General features: G+C 43.9%; 2 protein-coding genes across 6 annotated transcripts in view; both read right to left on the bottom strand.

The window, feature by feature from the left end:
* CORIN (corin, serine peptidase) overlaps positions 1-14,346 on the bottom strand; it is a 260,054-nt gene extending 245,708 nt beyond the window's left edge. For 3 of the 5 annotated variants that reach the window (XM_030313922.1, XM_030313924.1, XM_030313923.1), the window contains exon 1: positions 10,992-14,345. In XM_030313922.1, the coding sequence (XP_030169782.1) occupies positions 10,992-11,063 (72 nt within the window). In that variant the 5' untranslated portion in view covers positions 11,064-14,345. Of the gene's footprint in view, positions 1-10,483 lie in introns of all 5 variants that reach the window. The other 2 variants (XM_030313921.1, XM_030313925.1) reach the window with 2 other exon arrangements.
* Positions 14,347-17,637: 3,291 nt separating this feature from the next.
* The window catches only part of NFXL1 (nuclear transcription factor, X-box binding like 1), a 73,995-nt gene continuing 70,930 nt past the window's right edge, over positions 17,638-20,702 (bottom strand). The window contains exon 23 of the mRNA XM_030313914.1: positions 17,638-19,302. Coding sequence (XP_030169774.1) covers positions 19,129-19,302 — 174 coding nt within the window. The 3' untranslated portion in view covers positions 17,638-19,128. The remainder of the gene's footprint in view (positions 19,303-20,702) is intronic.

Genomic DNA, 20,702 nt, shown 5'->3' with positions numbered 1-20,702 from the left:
ACAAAAGTGATACTATATTCTTCTCATGGGAATCCTATCAATGTATTTCTCTACTGGTACAATTACATCAATCACATGGTATGTGCCACGCCTCCCTGCTAGAATATCACCCCCCTCCTCCCCATCTCATTTGTGTAATCAAGAAGCTTTTTGTGGTGAGGTATTGAAATTATGAAACTATCTCATCCCTTCAAATTTTCAGTTTATTCTTTTATTGACATGTGCATGAACTCTTGGTTTCCTATTTTATTGAATGGTTTATAATCTGTTACCACCATTATTTATTTCATGCTAAATTGCCCCCCATTTGGTCAGTGGGAGCCACGTCAGTCTGCTTTCAGTGTCCTTTTAACATGCACCCATCATTCTTTGAGCCCTTCCTTGCTTTCTGGAACAAGATATTTTAGCCTCTTTTCTTGCTTCACCCTTGGAATCAATCATTTCTCCAAGAACCTTGGTTCCTTTTGGTAACAAATGGTATTTTAAACCTAGCTCTGGCTGTCCCTTGGAACTCACAGGGTGTGCTCATCACTCTTAGGTTGTTGCTGTGCCCAGTCTCTTTCAGCAGACAGAGCTAGAGGGGAAAATGTATTTATACGGCATGTGCACTCGTGTATCCACATATCCACACACATTACTTCTATATTTATCTAATTTCATATGTTGAAACATACATTTACACAAGTATCTCCAATTCCAATCCCATATCACAGGGTTCTAGATTTAGCTTTCTGCCTCTCTCTGTCTTTAACTCCTTTTTCCAATAGCAAGAATGTGTCTTATTCATAATATGTGTAATTATTTGATCAGTCCTGCAGTCTACAAGGAGTGTCCCGGCCCCATGTCGTATGGATGCCATGCTCACATTGTCCAAGCTCTGATGCCCTGCCTCGGCTGCCCCACGCTTGGACCTTCATCCCACTCGAGCTCTGACCCTCAACCCACGCCAACCCCACACATGCCCTCCTTTCCCCTACACCCCACAGGGCACCCCTCCACAGCCAGGTCTTGGGCACTGCACTGCCCCTCCTGGGACCAGAGAGCTTGCTTTTCTCTACCCATAAAACAGAGTCAGGACTTGATCACTAAGGGGCAAGAAAAGGGAGATCCAAACAAAGGTCTGAAATCTACAGGGGGCAATCAGGTTCTTCCTCTGTTCACTGGCTTCTCACTGAAACATACACAAAAGAGGAATAAAAGGACAAGATCTAGATCCTCCAACCTTCTCCCCTACCTGTCAGTCAGGAGGTCGTGAGTGTATGCATTGTGTGTGTCCCGTTTTATGCTCCAGCAGCCAGACCACCACCGAAGCTCTGTGTTCACTGCTTCCTACCCGACCTGACCAATTTCCCAGCCACAGGGCAGAACATCCAGCACTCCATAAAGGAGGGAAAGGCCAGATTGGATAATTTATTACATTTTTCCTTTGTCTTCGAGAAATGTGAGTGGAGAAACAACAAACTTTTTAAAAAGAAAAGCCTGCTTTTAAAAATTAAAAAAGCAATAAACAATTTAAAGAAATTTTGTTTTAATTACAAATTTGTTCTAATAAAAATTACAGTAGCTATCCCATGAGTTTTGCTTACTTCCATTAGGGGGAATAAATAATTTTTCTGGAACGAAGATATTTTTTCACCTGTTGGGAAAACTCTCTTCAAGGAAGAAAGGGAGGGAGTTGCCTGCTTTTAGGAGTTTCTGACACAAAATGATTGGAGAATATTGTTAGTTAGGAATATTTATCCCTTATCTAGGGAGAATTTTTGTTTCTCTTACTGACATTGAGCTGATAGAGGTAAAGTCAAAACAATCCAGACGAAAGGGTCAGTGCGATCAGGAGGGAGCCGAGCAGGCAAGCTGAGGTGGTCACAAGATGATGCAGTCTGCTGACCTTGGCACATAAATCAGCTCTCACAGGTCCTTCCAAGGGTCCACTTGACTTTCTCACCAAGGACACCTTCGGAAAGGCTCACCTCTATTTTAGAGTGGGAAGCTCAGCTTTATTCTTTTTTTTTTTTTAATGTTTATTTATTTTGAGAGAGACAAAGTGTCAGCGGGGGGAGGGGCAGAGAGAGAGGGAGACACAGAATTTGAAGCAGGCTCCAGGCTCCGAGCTGTCAGCACAGAGCCTGATGTGGGGCTCAAACTCATGAACCGTGAGATCATGACCTGAGCGGAAGGTGGCGCTTAACCAACTGAGCCACCCAGGTGCCCCTCAGCTTTATTCTTATGCAGAAGAAGGCAGCATAAAAATCACCACAGGCCAGGTTGAGGACCATAGTTACCAAGTCTAGAATTTACATTAAACACACACACACACACATCAGAAGAGAGGGAGCTAGTCTCTAAAATTTGCCCTAACTCTTCTACACAATGACACTGGGCTTCAGTCATTCTTGGCTTAATTCTTCTACCTGCCCCCTTGCCCGGAACTGGTCACCTGGAGGGAGCAGCTGGGTGTGAGAGCTTTGTGGGGCCTCCCCAGGGCTATTTTTAACCTGGTATTTTCTGCTTATAGCCTTTCCACTGGGGCAGCCCCAGGGCTGGGCGATTCACTCCAGCTGGGAAATCTGAGAAGTCAGCTCAGGCCTGTGTGGCAAAGGAGGTATTTTTAGCTGAGACTTGGGGATGTCAGGATTGTCATCTACTTTTGACCTCAGGGAGGGAGACACAAAAGAGCCACGCAAGACGCAAGACGAGGGATTCCGACTTTGAGGTTCCTTAGCAACAGCCGCCACGGAGCTTATTGTTGGAAGAAGATTCCGTGTCTACTCTGGTGGGGGTTGGGCAGGCCGGCCTGGGGGCCTTCCCAGCAATAGTGCTGCACCCTCCCCACGGAAGCCAGGCCTGGGACGTCCTCCTGCAGGCAGAGTATTCCCAGGGGCTCTCCCAGCGCCCACCTACTCACCTCTGCAGCCCACCTGCCGTATCTGCATCACCTGGAACTTGTTGGCAATGCAAATCCTGGGGCCCCACCCCAGATCTACTACATTGGAAATTGTGGCAGTGGGACCCAGCGACCCAGGTTATATCAGGCCCTCTGGATAATTCCCATGCTGCTGAGAAGCAGTGGTCCAATCACATTCATTAACATTCAGAGATAAAAGGTCATAAGAGTAAACCTTTAGGGGCGCCTGGGTGGCTCAATCGGTTAAGCGCCACCTTCCGCTCAGGTCATGATCTCGCGGTCCGTGAGTTCGAGCCCCGCGACGGGCTCTGTGCTGACTGCTCAGAGCCTGGAGCCTGTTTCAGATTCTGTGTCTCCCTCTCTCTGACCGTCCCCCATTCATGCTCTGTCTCTCTCTGTCTCAAAAATAAATAAACGTTAAAAAAATAAAAATAAAAAAAAAATAAAGAGTAAACCTTTACTCATACCAAATCCACATGGCAGTACATTTTTGCAAACTAAGAGACAGTAATTCTTTGTACATTTTTAGATGTAGGAAAACATTGAGCGAATGGTAGAGAGAGCTAATAACTTTTTTTGAACACCTTTTTTCCTCCTGTGTACTGTATACCCTAATGTGAAAAACCTCTCTCCGCTGTTCATTCTCAAGGACAATGACAAGACATCAACTGAGTTTTGCCATCAAGGGCTGCAACCGAGTCAGAGTCAAAAACAGACCCCACTGCTCAGGGAGAATGGCCATGACGCATGCAAACCCTAAGAATGAATGACTGTGCATAGGTACCCTAGACTGGGCCGCGATGAAGCCAATAATTCTAATTGTGTAAGGTGATGTAGCCGTTCTCAAAGCGGTCTTAGAAATGATGTTACTGTTAGGCTACTAGTAAGGAATTCGTTTCCTATGGCTGCTGTAACAAACTACCACAGTGGCTTACAACAACACAAACTTATTTCCCTATAAATCTGGAGGTCGGAAGTCTGCAGTTTCACTGGGCCAAAGTCAAGGTGTTATCAGAGCCACTTCCTATGGAAGGCTCTTGGGGGAGAATCTGTTTCCTTGCCTTTTTCAGCTTTTAGTGGCTCCCTGTCTTGTAGGGCATGGCTGGTAGGCCTTCCTGCATCTTTAAAGCACCTCTCTCCAATCTCCACATCCACCATCTCATTGCTTCCTCTTCTGATGGACCCTCCTGTCCAAGAACTTGTTGATTACAGCAGGTCCTCCCAGATAATCCAGGATAATCTCCCCATCTCAGAATCTTAACGAATCACATCTGCAAAGTCCCTGGTGCCATATAAGGTGGTATTCACAGATCCCAGGGATTAAGACGTGGATGGGGGGGGGGGCACTATTCAACCTATCATACTCCATATGATTCTCTACTATCCAAACACTAGCCCCTAGCCACATGGGGTTATTGAGCATTTGAAATGTGACCCATCTGAATTGGGATGTGCTGTAAGACTATTGAAATTTGAAGGCTTGTTATAAACAAAAAGTAATATAGGGGCACCTGGTTGGCCCAGTCGGTTGAGCATCTGACTCTTGGTATGGGCTCAGGTCATGATCCCAGAGGTGTGGGATCAAGCCTGGCATCAGGCGCTGCACAGAACTTGGAGCATGCTTAAGATTCTCTCTCTCTCTCTTCCCCTGCCCCGCTCAAAAAAAAAAAAAAAAAAAAAAAAAGGAATAGATTTCATTAATAATTTTTATATTGATTCCATGTTAAAATTATAAAATTCCAGATACAGTGAGTTAAATAAAATACATTATTAAAATTAATCTGTTTCTTTTTGCTTTTTCAAAAGTAGCTACTAGACGGTTTTAAATTACACATGTGGCCGACATTGTATTTCTAAGGGACAGTGTTGCTATAGACCGCAAAGGAAGCAAGGTAGTGGTAAATTGCAATTGCTTTATTTTTGTCATACTCATACTTAGAAGGGAGCCCAGATGTAGAGAGCAACATTTCTTCTTTCAACCTTCTTTAGGAAGAGCAACTGAACACAGAATTGAGATTTCAAATCAAGACGGATATCATCTAGGGACATGCACAACAGTAACTAAAAAACAGTAACTGAAAAAAAATATATATATCTCTATATATATCTAGGTATATATAGAGACATATATATCTCTAGCAACTTGTGTTCTTACAAAGCACCTCCACAAAGCATTATTTCACTGAATCCTCCATCATAATCCTGTGAGAGGGACCTTGTTCCCATTTTTCAGAGAAAGAAACTGAGCCTAAGGAAAACATACTTGCTGGAGGCACAACCAGCTCCTAAGTGACGAGCAAGAGTCTGACCCAGGTCTGCAAGCATGAGCACCCAGGGCTGCCCTGAGCCTATTTCCGGGCTTGGGTTGAACAGTTTAATCAGGTTCACTCTACTTCCTGAGTTATTTTACAACCAAGCTTCCTAACTTTCAGAGATCCAACAATTCTTCCTTTTTTCAAAAAAAAAAAAAATTACTCCTTTTTGCTACTCTGAACACTTTATTATTATTATTATTATTATTATTATTATTATTATTATTTCTTAACTGAATACAGAGGGGTGCATGTCCTACCTAGCCATTTAAGGAAGATGATTTTTCTCCTGTGTCAAACTGCTCCTCAGCTACACCCAGAGGCACACCTGGCTCCCAACTTGGTCCCGGGTCATCTGTTGGAAGACCCCAACACCCAAGACTGTCTCGCCCCACTTTCCACCACCCGCAAGCCACATGCATTGGTGAAATGCTCAGCTCTGACTTCTGGCCAGAAAAGATATCCCAGACAGATTGGAACTCTGGTGATCGGATTTCCCTGATCAGTCTTCCTTGGGGTTGAACAGGCAATTCTGCACTTTGGCAGATGGTCACCATAAGAAGAATCAGCAAAAAGAGCCACAAAGAGGGAAGCAGACGTTAAGATCTGCTAGGATGCTTCTTCCCCAGACAGCACTTCTCAAAGGTTGGAAAGAGAGGAAGGAAAGAAAAAAAAAATGGTACAATGTGCTGCTCATTTTCTCTGCCACATTAACACTTCAGCTTTTAGACCGAGAAAGCTTGGAGAGCATCTAGTCCAACTACCTCATTTTACACATGAGGACACCAGGATCAGATTAAGTGACTTCTGTAAAGTCTCAGAGCAACTTAGTATCAGATGAAGACTAGAATGCCCATTTGCGATTTCCTGTTTTTGTTCAACTTGGACCAAAATTGTTCTGAATGATCACAGAGAAATACATGAAGTAAACTCAGGGAGCATCTTGCTTTCAGGATGAGGCTCTGAAATGGGCACACAAAAGTGAAAATCGTGGGCAAAGTAATCCTTGAAAGTCCTTAGGAGAAGTGCCACACTGGAGACCAATATAACTTCTGTAAACAAATTCCATGTGGTCAGTTTTTTCAGAGATTGAGCAAGCTCGTCAGTTTAGCACCAGATTAATGAACTGGCTTGAGGTCAGAGGACAAGAAGGCACAGAATCACATGTAGACCTGCAACACGAACACACAGACAGGCACCAGTGTTCTGACACTAACAGTAGATCGCCTTCTCGTATCTCGGGTTCTCATTCCGGGGCACTAGGTAGAATGACCAGCAATCTGATTCATACTACTTAAACAGCTAGCTCTCTCCCCTGCACTCTTGATAAAGTGGCCATTGCTTAGTTGAAAACTAAGGCTCCCGAGGCGCATGAATCTTTGTGTTCTGTTCACTGGTGTATCCCAATGCCTAGTACCGTGCCTGGCATACAAGTGTTTGGTGAGCAAGTGGATGGATCTACTCCTCCTTCTGTCCAGGCTGTGTGGCTGGATTCTCATAAGCTGAAGCAATTTGGGTCTAGCACAAGACTCTTAACCTCTCAGGGTATTATAGCCAGAAAAATTCACATGGAACTGTTCATAGAGATTTTTCACCACCCGTGGGGTTCAGGGACCCCCCAATCAAGATTTCCTGGTGCTACTGTGACACTTTAGCAGAACGACCTTCGTGGCTTTGGAGGTGCACTTTCATAGCTGCACAAAGACCTTTCTTTAAAAGCCTCCCAACTGCTGGAAATAAAAGGTGCCCTTCAGCCAAAAGGCTCCCAGCGGTGCCAGGCTAAGCACAGCTAGTGGCACCAAAACGTTCTTCACCACCCACCCCAATATTTTCTGCCCACTCCTAAGCCAGACCTTTGGCTGCCTGGCCTTTCTCCACAGATGTCCTCCTGAGCTGCTGACAGAGTTTCAACACCGATATTGAATGGCAAGATGGATCACCTACAGGACCACCCTGGATCCGCATTGAGCACTGAAACGTCGCTTGTCACCACCAGCTCTGATGGCTTGGATGTGTAGAAACGTACTGCAGGAGAATATTCAAACAGCTGCTGTAAGGTGAGCTAATGGAGGCAACTGCCAGCAGGCTGAGAGGAAAACATAATTTATGGGCACCCTTCAGCAGAGCTCAGAGCTGAGCAAACACCCCTGCAGAAAGGCTCACGGATGAGGCGGGCAGACAAGCTAGTGCTCTCGGACCACAGTGGCTCCACCTGAGCCAAGAGATATTAGAGGCCAGGGACAGGGCTGGGAACAGTGACAGGCTCAGGAAGGGGCTGTGGACAGCACACATAACCTCCCAACCCGTGTGGTGATTCTTTGTAAGAATAACAAACGCTGTGGACTGTATTTGGAACAAAGCAGATCCAGCAAAGTCCAGAAACAAAATCAACCTCTAGGGAGTTGGGAATCCAGGCAGGGAAAAGACTGTCTATCTATGCTTCTGTGCTGGCTAGAATAGTGTCCCCCAAAACTCACGTCCACTGGAAACTCAGAATGTGAGCTTACTTAGAAACAGGGTCTTTACACCATAGGTTAGCTAACTCGGATTTAAAGAATTAAAAAGAATACGAGAAAAGAAAGAAAGAAAGAAAGAAAGAAAGAAAGAAAGAAAGAAAGAAAGAAAGAAAGAAAGAAAGAAAGAAAGAGAAAGAAAGGTCCATCTTTGTAATTAGTTAGGGTGAGGTCATACTGGATTAGGGTTAGCCCTTAATCAAATATAACCAGTGTTTTTATAATAAGAGAAAAGATGGCACAAGAACAGACTCTCAGATCAATGGAACAGAATAGAGAACCCAGAAATGGACCCACAAACATATGGCCAACTAATCTTTGACAAAGCAGGAAAGAACATCCAATGGAATAAAGACAGTCTCTTCAGCAAGTGGTGCTGGGAAAACTGGACAGCGACATGCAGAAGAATGAACCTGGACCACTTTCTTACACCATACACAATAACAAACTCAAAATGGATGAAAGACCTCAATGTAAGACAGGAAGCCATCAAAATCCTCGAGGATACAGCAGGCACAAACCTCTTTGATCTTGGCCGCAGCAACTTCTTACTCAACACGTCTCCGGAGGCAAGGAAAACAAAAGCAAAAATGAACTATTAGGACTTCATCATAATAAAAAGCTTCTGCACAGCAAAGGAAACAATCAGCAAAACTAAAAGGCAACTGAAAGAATTGGAGAAGATATTTGCAAATGACATATCAGATGAAGGGTTAGTATCCAAAATCTATAAAGAACTTCTCAAACTCAACACCCAAAAAACAAATAATCCAGTGAAGAAATGGACAAAAGACATGAATAGACACTTCTCCAGAGAAGACATCCAGGTGGCCAACCGATGCATGAAAAAGTGCTCAACATCACTCATCATCAGGGAAATACAAATCAAAACCACCATGAGATACCACCTTACACCTGTCAGGATGGCTCATTAACAACTCAGGCAACAACAGATGTTGGCGAGGATGCGGAGAAAGAGGATCTCTTTTGCATTGTTGGTGGGAATGCAAGCTGGTGCAGCCACTCTGGAAAATCTTATGGAGGTTCCTCAAAAAACTAAAAACAGAACTACCCTACGACCCAGCAATTGCACTACTAGGCATTTATCCAAGGGATACAGGTGTGCTGTTTCGAAGGGACACATGCACCCCATGTTTATAGCAGCACTATTAACAATAGCCAAAGTATGGAAAGAGCCCAAATGTCCATTGATGGATGAATGGATAAAGAAGATGTGGTGTATATATATATATATATATATATATATATATACACACACACACACACACATATATATATATATACACACACAATGGAGTATTACTCGGCAATCAAAAAGAATGAAATCTTGCCATTTGCAACTACGTGCATGGAACTGGAGGGTATTATGCTAAGCGAAATTAGTCAGAGAAAGACAAAAAGCATATGACTTCTCTCATATGAGGACTTTAAGAGACAAAACAGATGAACATAAGGGAAGGGAAACAAAAATAATATAAAAACAGGGAGGGGGCCAAAACAAAAGAGAATCTTAAATATGGAGAACAGAGGGTTACTAGAGGGGTTGTGGGAGGGGGGATGGGCTAAATGGGTAAGGGGCATTAAGGAATCTACTCCTGAAATCACTGTTGCACTATATGCTAACTTGTATGTAAATTAAAAAAAAAAAAGAGGAAAGAACATGGAGACACAGGGAAGAAGGACTATGGAGGTGGAGCCTGGGGTGATAATGCAATTCTCCTCATGCTCTCCGGGTCATGCCAAAAAAATTAACGTTTTGCAGCATCTTTAATTTCAACACCGCCAGCTAAAGTGTGTGTTCTTGGATAATGATCCCGCCTTCGTCAGTACATCCTGAACTTGGCTCCCTTTCTGGTAGCAGTCGGGCATTTCTTCGCAGAGTTCTGTTTCCACCAGCAAACCACTCTACAAAGACAAAAACCTAAAAACTACAAATGTGTACCCAGAAGCCGTCGGAGGCTTGGTCTTTGCCGCGCATTGTTCTCAGAGGTTCCCCGCGGGAGGAAAGCTCCACTTTCTGAACTGCGAGGACAGCTTCCCTGGGAATGCCCAACCCGGCCGCTTTCCTGTCGGGCTCGCAGCTCCGAGCGCCAGGGGCTCGGTCTGGGATTGACCAGCAGTGCTAAAAGCGCCTACACCGCCATCCACCGGCCCCAAGCTGGTGGCACCGGGGGTGGGGCGCCCGCCACGGGAGCTGGGGCAGAGTCCCCACAGGATCCGACACGACACCACCCTCCTCCCGCCCGCCTACCCCTCGGTCCCCGCTCGCACAGAGCGGTCACTGGTCCCCGACTCCGTGCAGCCGGCACCGCCTGGCAGTGAGCGGATTCTGCGACCCTCCTGACCCCAAAAAAGAAGGGCGGTCGCAAATCAGACCCCGTTCCTGGGGGCTCAGGCCAGTGCGAACCGTCTGTGACGCCCTTCCCTCCCTTCCGTCTCCCGAAGTAGGGGCAGCGCGGTCCCTTCCCAAGACAGGATCGGAGCCCGCCAAACCCAGAGTAGCTCCGAGCCTGCGCCCCCCGGAGGCCGGCGCCCGTTGTGTCCAGGCGGACTTGCGCCAGAGACAGTCGGCGCGCAGGGGACGCGGGAGTTCGCGGCACGCTGCAAGAGGGGCCGGTTCTGGGATAAGCCAACGCTCAGAATGGGCCGGCTGTCCGCGGGGGGAGCGAGCGCGAGCCCCGGCTCTGCGAGGGACGGAGACCGAGAGGCGCACAGTCAGAAAGCAGGCTTACGTCTGGGGCCGGCCGGGCTGCTGCGCAGTGCTTCCGGGGCCGGGGCGTCCAGAGCGTCCGCGGCGCTGGCGCAGAGGGGAAGCCGGGGATCCCCGAGGGGCTCGTGCCGACGGCTCCTGCTGCCGCCTCCCCCGGCGGCCGCGCGCCGCCCAGTCCACTTGCCGCGTGCAGGGCGCCCGGCCGAGGAGGGACTCTGCGGGAGACGTGCCGACGCCCCTGCCGAGGAGAGCGGGGTCTCCGGACCGACCCGACTCGGACGTTGAAGGAAAGTCTGCTCATGACCTAGCGAGGGTCGCGGACGCTGGGCGACCCGTGGAGGATCGTGCGCCCCGAGGACTGGTTGCTGGGAGCTCAACGCCGCCGGGCAAGCCGGAGCTCACCGACGGCGGGGGAGGAAGGTGGCACCGAGGGGAGGAGGACGCAGGGGAAGGAGGGGTCGACCCCGAATTCATCTGCACTGAGAGGTCATCCGACCTGTTTGCGGGCAAGCGCAGTTCGTGGATCTTACCTGCTCCGGGGCTCCGGCTGGGCGGTAGCGCTCTTCCCGAGCCAGGGCTGGGGACTGTTTCCTGGAGCACATGACTCGCTTTTTCCTCTGCCCACTCTTAACCTGGTCGCTTTTCTTTCCCCGTTGTGCCCTTTGGGGGTGGGGGGGAGCGTACTACGGACGACTTGCTCCTCACTCAGGAAGAGACAAGTTGAACTTCAAGGGACAGGGGCCCCACATTTTGTCTGCTCCACAGATCCCACCCGCGGACCACTCCCTCCCTTCACTGCCGTCTCTGGGTCCCACCCATACGAGCCCTTGAGGACAGATCCTCCGCACCCCCACCTCTTTTGCATTCAAAGAAGTTACTCCTCAGGGGCAGAAGGGGAGGCCAAGCAGACTGCTGGCTCCCCACCCCCCAGACTTACACCCCGCGAGGACGGCAAGAAAAGAAGACCTGAAATTTTGGGCCCTGGGAGACGGAATAGTTGGGAGCAAGAGTTACTTCTCGGCGCCCCAAAATCTCCTTATCACATCCTACACCATTTTCTTTTAGCCAGAGCTTAGCCAAGTAAAAATCGAAATAACTGCGGGCACTGGCAATAAAAGGCCAACTTTGTTTTCTCAAAAAAAGATGTAACGTTTTGAAGGCGAGCATTATTTGCATAGACAAATAGAAACTTGCCTCCTGTTACATATTTGGTGAAGAAACTGCTTTTGCAAAACTGCCTGAGACTTTGCTGAGCTTTGCAGGCATGTGGGGGAACCTCAGGCTGCTTCCCTAATAAGCCCAGGTGGCAATTTCCTAGGGAGGGATCCACAGGCTGCCCCGGAGGGGTCCGGCAACCCTGCTTTTCTGTCATTCGCTATCATCCGCTCTTCTGCAGACAGCAAGGGGGGCACTGCCGGTATTTACAAGGGTAAAGATTCCTTTCTCATGTGAAGGCCAAGACATTGTCATCTGTCCGGGGGTGTGGGGGGCAGGGAGACTACATTGCATTTTTTTCTGAAAAATGAGTTTTTATCCGACTTCGGTCAAGATCTTAATGGAAATTTCAAAAATGATTCATGAGGTCAGGGAATACACCCATCTCCATTTTTCTGGTGGAGGCCATGCATAGTCAACAAAGTATGCACCAGGCACCTGTTCCTTGAATAATATTGCTGAGGGAAACTGTCTACCTTTGTACAACTGGGGGGAAATCTGTATTTTGTTTCTGAAATGAAATGAAACAGTAAAAAATATATATAGTAAAATAGTTGAAACGCTGATTTCATCAGTGTTCCAAACATCAGATTTGAAATCCAGTATCTGACAAGTTTACCATCATTCAAAAAATTAAGCTCTTAGTATCTGAGGCAAGCTTTGTGCTAAGCACTGTACATGGATTCTCTCTTTTGGGTCTATCAACCCCTTTATGAAGTAGGTACTCTTACTGTTTATTTTAGAGATGAGGAAGATTTCGGGAGCTGAAGTGGCCAGTCCGAGGTTACACGGCTAGACAAGTGCTGAGCTGGGATGCCTCGGAAGCCTTGTAACTTGAGGACTGTGTTCTTATTGAAATACTGCCTCATCAGAAGTTATTACTGCAGGGACACCAGTCTGAAAACGAAGAGCCTAGGGGATTCTTCAGCCGGCTCTACCCTGAGCAAATCACGTGGCCTTCCTGAGCCACAGTTAACTCCGTTTCCAAAAGGAGGGTTGGGATTCAGTCCTCAAGGGTTCTACAGGCATTCCGAAGGCTGGTATGGATTTGTGTCCCCTCCTTTCTCTTCTACTTTCTGCCCTCTGGTGGAGGTGCTGCAGGAACTGTGAAAGCAAAGTACATAAATCAGTGGATTGGAGAGAGCTGGTGTGGACGGGTGTCCCTCTCTCTTCCACACCAGCTGTGTTCTGAGAACTAACACTGCTTGCATTGCTGGTGTCAGATAAGAATTCCTTAAACTTCTTTCCAGAAAAAAAAAACCCAAAACCCAACCAGTTCTGGTTACCAATGGTACCAGAGTGAATACTTGAGGTATTGGTGGCATGACAGGAAACATCTATTTTTATATACTTTGTACGAAGGGTTTATAATGTAAGAAATCACAAAAATGTGAGAAGTCTCATAACATCTGAAGTGCTTCGGATATGCAGAGGGCCCACAGTAATCTTCAATGCCCTGAGTTATTCCTTTTTAAAAATTTGCCACATTTGCTTTTCAACTTAAAATAACAACCGCCCACTAGTCTCTTAAAATGCTTTAATTTTACAAGAGAAACATTTGTAGCCTTTTGAAATTTTTATTGTCTAGCACTTCCAGTGTATGTTCAACTAGTTAGATCATTTAAAAGAAATAAGACAAAGCTTAAAGAGGTTGATGGGAAAAATCAACTTCTTAAACATACTGAATGTATCTCTGCAAAGGATAATTTTACAGATGAAACCTTGGTCACATATATGACAGACCTCCTTAGTGCTTCGTACTACAAATGAAGGCAGTTTGAGAACAAGAAAAAGATATTTTAAAGCTGCAGCCAGCCTCCAAGGACGGTAATAGGCAAGCAGTGGCTAAGATAGATACGCTACCCCCACGACCTATCTATTTAGCTATTCATTCAACTAATACTCATTTAGGATTTGCTAGCCACCAGGTGAACAAAATAAGGGCTCCTGCCCTTAGAGAACTGTCAGTCTAGTAGAAGAGATGCATTAAACATACACAAAGAATAAGCTATGTAAAAATACTTGAAAATAATGTGAGGCTGGCTTTAGGGGATTTAGAACGTGGCAGTTTTAGCTGAGATCTAAAGATGCAAAGATTTTTTTACAATGTTAAAGAGCAAGAAATAGGTGGACTGGAAATTCACCTGTTGCAGGGGAGAGTTTAATTAAAAAGACAAAATCAACATACCCTTATCAGCACACTGAAATATTGTGCATATGTTAAGAGTAGCATGGGTAGACCTTCTGCTTTGCTGTACATATTATTACTAGTGTATCAGTCCCCTCCTCTACTATACCAGAGCAGTCATTTGGGGAAAGGGAGTAAGAATTGGTCCAGAAAAATTTCCAAAGGAATTTTTATTTTTAGCGCCCTTGCCCACCTAGTGCTGTTTCCTCACCAACAGGGCCCCTTCCTGCAATTTGTCCAAACGCCCCTACCTTTGGCCAGCATTCTGCCTGGTCTTCAGAGGGATAGTGCCCACCTCATTGCCAGTGACCACATGAGCAAAAGCTGAGGTGCCTCAGTTCACGACAGACTTTCCCCCCTCTGATTTGTGAATCCATTTGTAACAGAGGTCTTGAAGTTATGAGATTAAGTCACACTTACCTATATTATTATAGCTAACATTTTTTTTAAAGTTTTTTTTTTTTTTTAACGTTTACTTATTTTTGAGAGAGAGCGTGAGCCGGAGAGGAACAGAGAGAGAGGGAGACACAGAATCCAAAGCAGGCTCCAGGCTCTGAGCTGTAAGCACAGCGCCCAATGCAGGGCTCGAACCCATGAGCTGTGAGATCATGACCTGAGCTGAAGTTGGACGCTTAACCGACTGAGCCACCCAGGTGAGTGGCTAAGATTTTCTAACCACTATGTGACCAAGTACTTCACAAAGTGACATATCTATTTTGTTTTTGATCCTTGAAACAAACCTACTTTCCTTTGCTGTAAAAGGAGAATGCATAGGCTGTCATGGCAATTTTTAAAACGTAAACTGCTTTAAAATAGTTGCAGACATATAATAATAGCTAATGCTTGTCACTATTTTACAAAAGGAAATTGAGGCTTACAGAAGTTAAACAATAAGTGTTGCAGTGTGAATAGCATCCCTCCCAAAACCAATGTCCATTTGGAGCCTGAGAATGTCACCTTCCACATTTGGAAATAGGGTCCTTTGAGATGTAATTAATTAAAATGAGATTATACCGGCTGAGTGGACCTTAAACATACAGAGGAGACAGAAAAGGACACAGACCCAGAGAAGAAGGTCATGCAAAGACAGAGATGAGACTGGAGTGATTATGTCCACAAGCCAAGGACTGATGCCCACAACCAGAAGCTGAGAGAGGGGCCTGGAATAGTTTTTGGTCTCCAGAAGCAGCCAATCAATCCCACTGTCACTTTGATTTTGGACTTCTGGACTCCTGAACTGTGAGAGAATACATTTCTGTCATTTCAAGCTACTCCGTTTGTGGCCATTTGCTATGGCAGCCCCAGAAAACTAATGCCAGCATCTACTCTGTGGCGAGGCGTGCCCCCTCTGAGGTTACAGCGGCAAACAAAACTGCACTCCTGCCCTCATGGAACTTATGTTCTAGTGAAGCAGGTGAGACAACAAACAAATCCATGATACAATGACAGGTACTGTTTGGTGCTAGGAGGAAAAAATACTGTAAGGTAGAGGATGGCCAGATGATGATGAAAAGGGAATGTCTCTCTGAAAGTGTTTTAACTCAAATGAATCTGGACTGTGGAATTTCAGGCTGTATGTGGGTAACTCTTCACAGTTCTACATAAGTACATGTTGCACATTAACTGAAATCGAAGCTTAGAAATAAGAGAAGCGCAGCAAATAAGAGCCCTAAGCTTACCCCAATAGACCAAGATTCTGCAATACCTGGAAATGGTTTTCCAGGTGGATGCCTGGTCTCTCTTGTCCGCGGAGGCGTTCGAAGCTCCCCCTCCCAAATTTGCATCTCTTCTAGGGGGTGCTTCTTCCCTCTACGAAGCTCACCGACTTATAAGTAGACTCTAAGCCCCAAGGATTAAGTGGTCTAATCACTGCCACTCAATACAGAGGACAACTTCCAAAGACCAGAGAGGAGACATAGCTGCCCTACATCAATTCTGACTCCAGAGCTTAAACATCTGCCTCACTAACACCCAAGGATAGGCAAAGGTAACACCTGGAGGAGTCACCTGGGTCATGTGAAATAACATGAAGAGCCAAAAAAGCTTTAGGTCATCTTGAAACACTACCACAGATACTTACCTGCGTTTAAAATTTTTAACAAAAATCGTGGCACCTGGGGGGTTCAGTCAGTTAGGCCTCCGTCTCTTGATGTCAGCTCAGTTCGTGAGATCGACTCTGGGTCGGGCCCTATATTGGGCTCTGTGCTGACAGCGCTTGGGATTCTGTCTGTCTGTCTCTCTCTGCCCCTTCCCTGCTCATGGGCTTTCATTCTTTCTCAAAATAAATAAATAAACATTTAAAAAATAAGTAAGTAGGGGCACCTGGGTGTTGGTTAAGCGTCCCCTATCTTGGTTTTGTCTCAGGTCAGGTCATGATCTTGACGTGAGTTTGAGCCCGGCATCGGGCTCTGCACTGGCAGTATGGAGTCTGCTTCTTTCTCTCTCTCTGTCCCTCTCCCGCTCACTCTCTCTCTCAAAAATAAACATTTAATTAATAAGTAAATAAATAAAATTTTTAACATTAATAGCCATGAAGTTCAAGCATCAGACTTCTTTGCAAAAAGCAAATGTTTTCAATGTTTTGCTTCAACCAAGTTCCTCTATTTCAGCAGATTATACCTATTCATTTGAAATTTGAATTTAATTTGGACTTGACTAAAGTAATTGAAATACAAACACTAGGTTCTGAACACTCCCTAAAAGTTTAAGCCGAAAAACTAAAATTTCCACAAATTTCAAATAGTAAGCTACTAAACTTTTACAATGACACAGAGTGAATAGGAAAGTAAGGCCATGACATTCACAATTTTATCTGTGTCCTTTCTAGTGGCTATTTGATAACTCTTCCATTCCTTCTCTGGTTCAGACTGAAGCAAAAAAAGGTCCATATGTACCGCTTTATTTCCCTCCAAACCAGTAGTTAGGCCAAACTGAACTTCACGTTGACCTTAAAGAACTATCCTATCTCATTCATTCCCCTTCCACTCATCATGCAGCGGTTTTGGCAACTTCCTCGTGCTCGCCACTCTTTCAAGGGCAATGGGGAACTGGGGCGAGGCATCACCAGCACCTCCAGCCTAGGCTGCCTCCCAGCCCATCCCCCTCCCTTGCTCCCTTCTAGTCTTTTCTCCACCAGCAGCCAGCAGCCAGTAGCCAGCCAGTCACCTTAACAACAGTTAACTATTCCCCACTTACAGCCTTCCAACACTGCCCTTTGCGAATGGACTAAACCCCAATTCCTCACCATGGTCTATGGGGCTCAGAGACTTAGTACTTGCTACTTTTCCTCCCTCATGGATTTTTCCCTCATGTCTTCAAGTGAAGGTCATTCAGGGCACAGCTCAGATGTCCCCATCTCAGAGGGACTTTCCCAGAATAGAACAGCTAGTCCCCACTTACCCCCATTTTCATGACTTTTCATTTTTTAATACCACCTATCACACATGAAAGGATGTTCATTTTATTGTGTATCTATTTCCTTCCTGTCCCCTTCCTCTCCTTAGTCACTCCCTAAGAGGAAGGATCACTCTCATCTCCAGTACCTACAAAGTACCTGTAACACAGGAAACACATCTGTTGACTGAATAAATAAGTAATTGTGTGACTTTGGGTAAATTAACAAAGCTCTGAACTACTAGCCAAGCAATTACAAAATAATAAACAGCTTAATTATTATTATTCTAATCAGTCTCATTCCTCAGCTCACTAAATTCTTCCCCACAAATGCGAAAGAAAACTAGCAAGAACAGAAGCCCAACAAACAGATAGGAAATAGGCTTTAGGCTCATTTATTAGGCCAAGATTCTGAGATACATGAAAAATAGCTCCTCAGGTAGACACCTAGTTGCTCACAGTCTTTAATATTCACCTTTTAGAGTCAGGAAATGACATAAGTGTAGCAGCTCTAACTTAGAGCTCCTGAAACACTAACCCAGTTACTCTAACATGGAGAAAGGTAAAAAAGAAAAAAAAGTCTAAAATCAAAACACAAATACCATAATGAAAAGAATGACTGCCCTTTCATTTTAGACACTAGCTAATACTAGACGAATGCATATAACATTAAAAAATTTTGAATTCAGGTCAGCAAAGTGTAAAAATCCTTCTTTGTATTTCTGTTTAAAACATACTTCTGCATTTTTCAGTATCTACCAATTAACTATGTTTTGCATCAAGTATTAGAGCTTTTATACATTGATACTAATACCTAACCTAAAATTACTGGCTCCTGAATCTTCTAGATAATAGTAAATATTCTAGGTTACAAATTTGGTATGAAAAAGTTTAATGAAAACATTAATCATACAAAAATTAAATAGCAAAACCATTTAAAATGACAATTCAAACAGATTTGGCTTACTGATAGTTCTCTATCAGAGTGTTTTTTTCATAAGAACTGATGATTTCCAGCTGAAATCTACTTACAGGATCATGGTAAAAAGAAATGAGAGTAAGTATAGAAAGCTCATAAGCCCTGTGCTCAAGCATTTATTGCTCATAAATATCAGTTTTTCTTTTATTGTTACTTTGAGAAGACACGTACAAGTTTTACAAAACATGCCAAACTTCAGTTAAGTGCTTCTTACACAAGAAATAGCCACATGTGAGAAATCTAGCCTGGCATTTTTTAAAAACAATTGTATTTTCCTCTGAGAAACCCACCACATAAAAACTTATTTCAATAACTGATAAAAATTCCTCACTAATAAGCCAATTTCTGGAATCTAATTACATCTAATTATAGCTTCATGTTACAATTTAAGAGGTCTTTTAGAGAATAGGTTTTTTTTTTTAAAGTACAAAGTTACATGATCAAGAAAAGTACCTTTTAATAAGTAACCAAAACATTGTGAAATATTCCTTTTACTGCACATATGGCTCAGTTTCATCTTAATTTTGCAAAAGAAAGAAAGAAAGAAAGGAAAAAGAAAAGAGAAAAGAAAAGAAAGTTGGTTTGAAATAGTCAATGAAACAACCGTGTTAACACAAGGAAGCGCACTGAACAACTGATGTGCTACCCTGCCACTGGCTATGACTTATGAAAGATTTCACAATTTCGGTCATGCTTTTACTAGTGAACAATGTTACCCTACCACTTCCGGTATGCTCATCAGGAGAAAGCTTAGCATTCCGTCCTTCTAACAACAGCCGGAAGAGAACACAGAGACGAATGTGAATATATATGTTCTACAGTATACACTTCCTAACGTTCCAGACTTGACTTCTCTAAATCCAGTCTGAGGTATGTGAACAGATCACAACTTCTATGCCACATCACGGGCTATGTACCAGGCAAACACTAAAACCACCAGCGCACATGCGGGAAGGAGAGAATATTTGTATTTCTGCCATAGCGTCAGCTCCACTGTCACTTCATCTCTTTTCCTGCTCTTCTTCCGACGACCTTTCAGTCTGTTTTCAAAAGCCTCCAGTTCAGCCTAAGTCAAAAACAAAACAGTATCATTTTTATTAGATTCAATACGTACGCTGATTTGAAATTCTCCACTTGGATGAAAATCAATTCGTGAAATGTTTTAATAGTAATGGTATAAAATAAATATATTGATTTAATTTTTTTTAAAAAAACTCTCTCCACTACAGATTGCATTCAACACATTCAGAGTTTAGTAAGCAGAAAGGGAAATGGGGAGTCACAGATTATTTCAGACCATGGGCCTGACTTTGACACAAAATACAGAAATATCTGATTAAAAAAGGGTGCCCTAAATATAGACATTAGTTTTATACTTCAACACCATTAATCTACTGAGTTTTCACAACAATTTCTGGCAAGCGATAAGAGATGCCCAGTGAGAATAAAAATACCTGTAATTCTAGCTTTTTACAATGCTAGTAATAAACATTAATGGCTTTATGAAGGAAATTCAAGTGAGTAGAGAAAAAAAACTGCCAGAAATTGAGTCTTCTCTTTATCAAATACATTTAAAAACAGAGTAGAAATTCTTCAGGGGAAAAATGCTTCATGCTTTAAGTCAAAATGACTATTTTAGAAAGTAGAATATAAAAACTGGTTCTAAAAAAAGGATAACTGGATGATACTCATGAAATGCGGATTTTTATTCTACTGTTAAGAACTTAACTTTATACATGATAACGTAACATGATACACTACAGTGCATTGTAACTAAACCACGATAGTCATTAACTAAAATATGTATGTAATCGCCATGCAAGATTCTGTACTTGTTTATTTATCTAAAGGAAATACAAGTTAACCCTTAAACAATGCAGAAGTCAGGGGTGCTGACCCCACAGTCAAAAATCCACATACAACTTTTGACTCCCCCAAAACTTAACTGCTAATAAACAGCCTTCTGTTGACTGGAACCCTTACCAAACAGTTGATGAACACATATTTTGTATGTTGTATTATATACTGTATTCTTACAATAAAATAAGCTAGAGAAAAGAAAATGTTCCTAAGAAAATCATAAGTAAGAGAAAATACATTTACAGTACTGTGCTGTAGCTATCAAAAAGAAGCCTCATTTAAGTGGACCCTGTTGTTCGAGAGTCAACTGTACAAACTTCAGTTAACACATCCATTACTTCACCCGTAAACCACATGTGAAGATGAGCTACTCCTGGACTTAATTTAACACAAAGGAGCATTCTTCAAGGAATCAAAATGTCAGAATATTTTTCATGGTGGTTGAAATAGAGAACAAGATCAATATACATGAAAAGGAGCCAAACTTGGGAACTGACACAGTAAAATAATTGATGCTTTAATGATGACCCACATTCATCATGCAGAATTTAAACAATGTTCTATACACTCTGTTGAAAAGGTCAGTAAATAGTGAATATATTAAAA

The sequence above is a fragment of the Lynx canadensis genome, chromosome B1 (assembly GCF_007474595.2).
Source record: "Lynx canadensis isolate LIC74 chromosome B1, mLynCan4.pri.v2, whole genome shotgun sequence".
Taxonomy (NCBI): domain Eukaryota; kingdom Metazoa; phylum Chordata; class Mammalia; order Carnivora; family Felidae; genus Lynx; species Lynx canadensis.
This window is presented reverse-complemented; position numbering and strand designations above follow the sequence as displayed.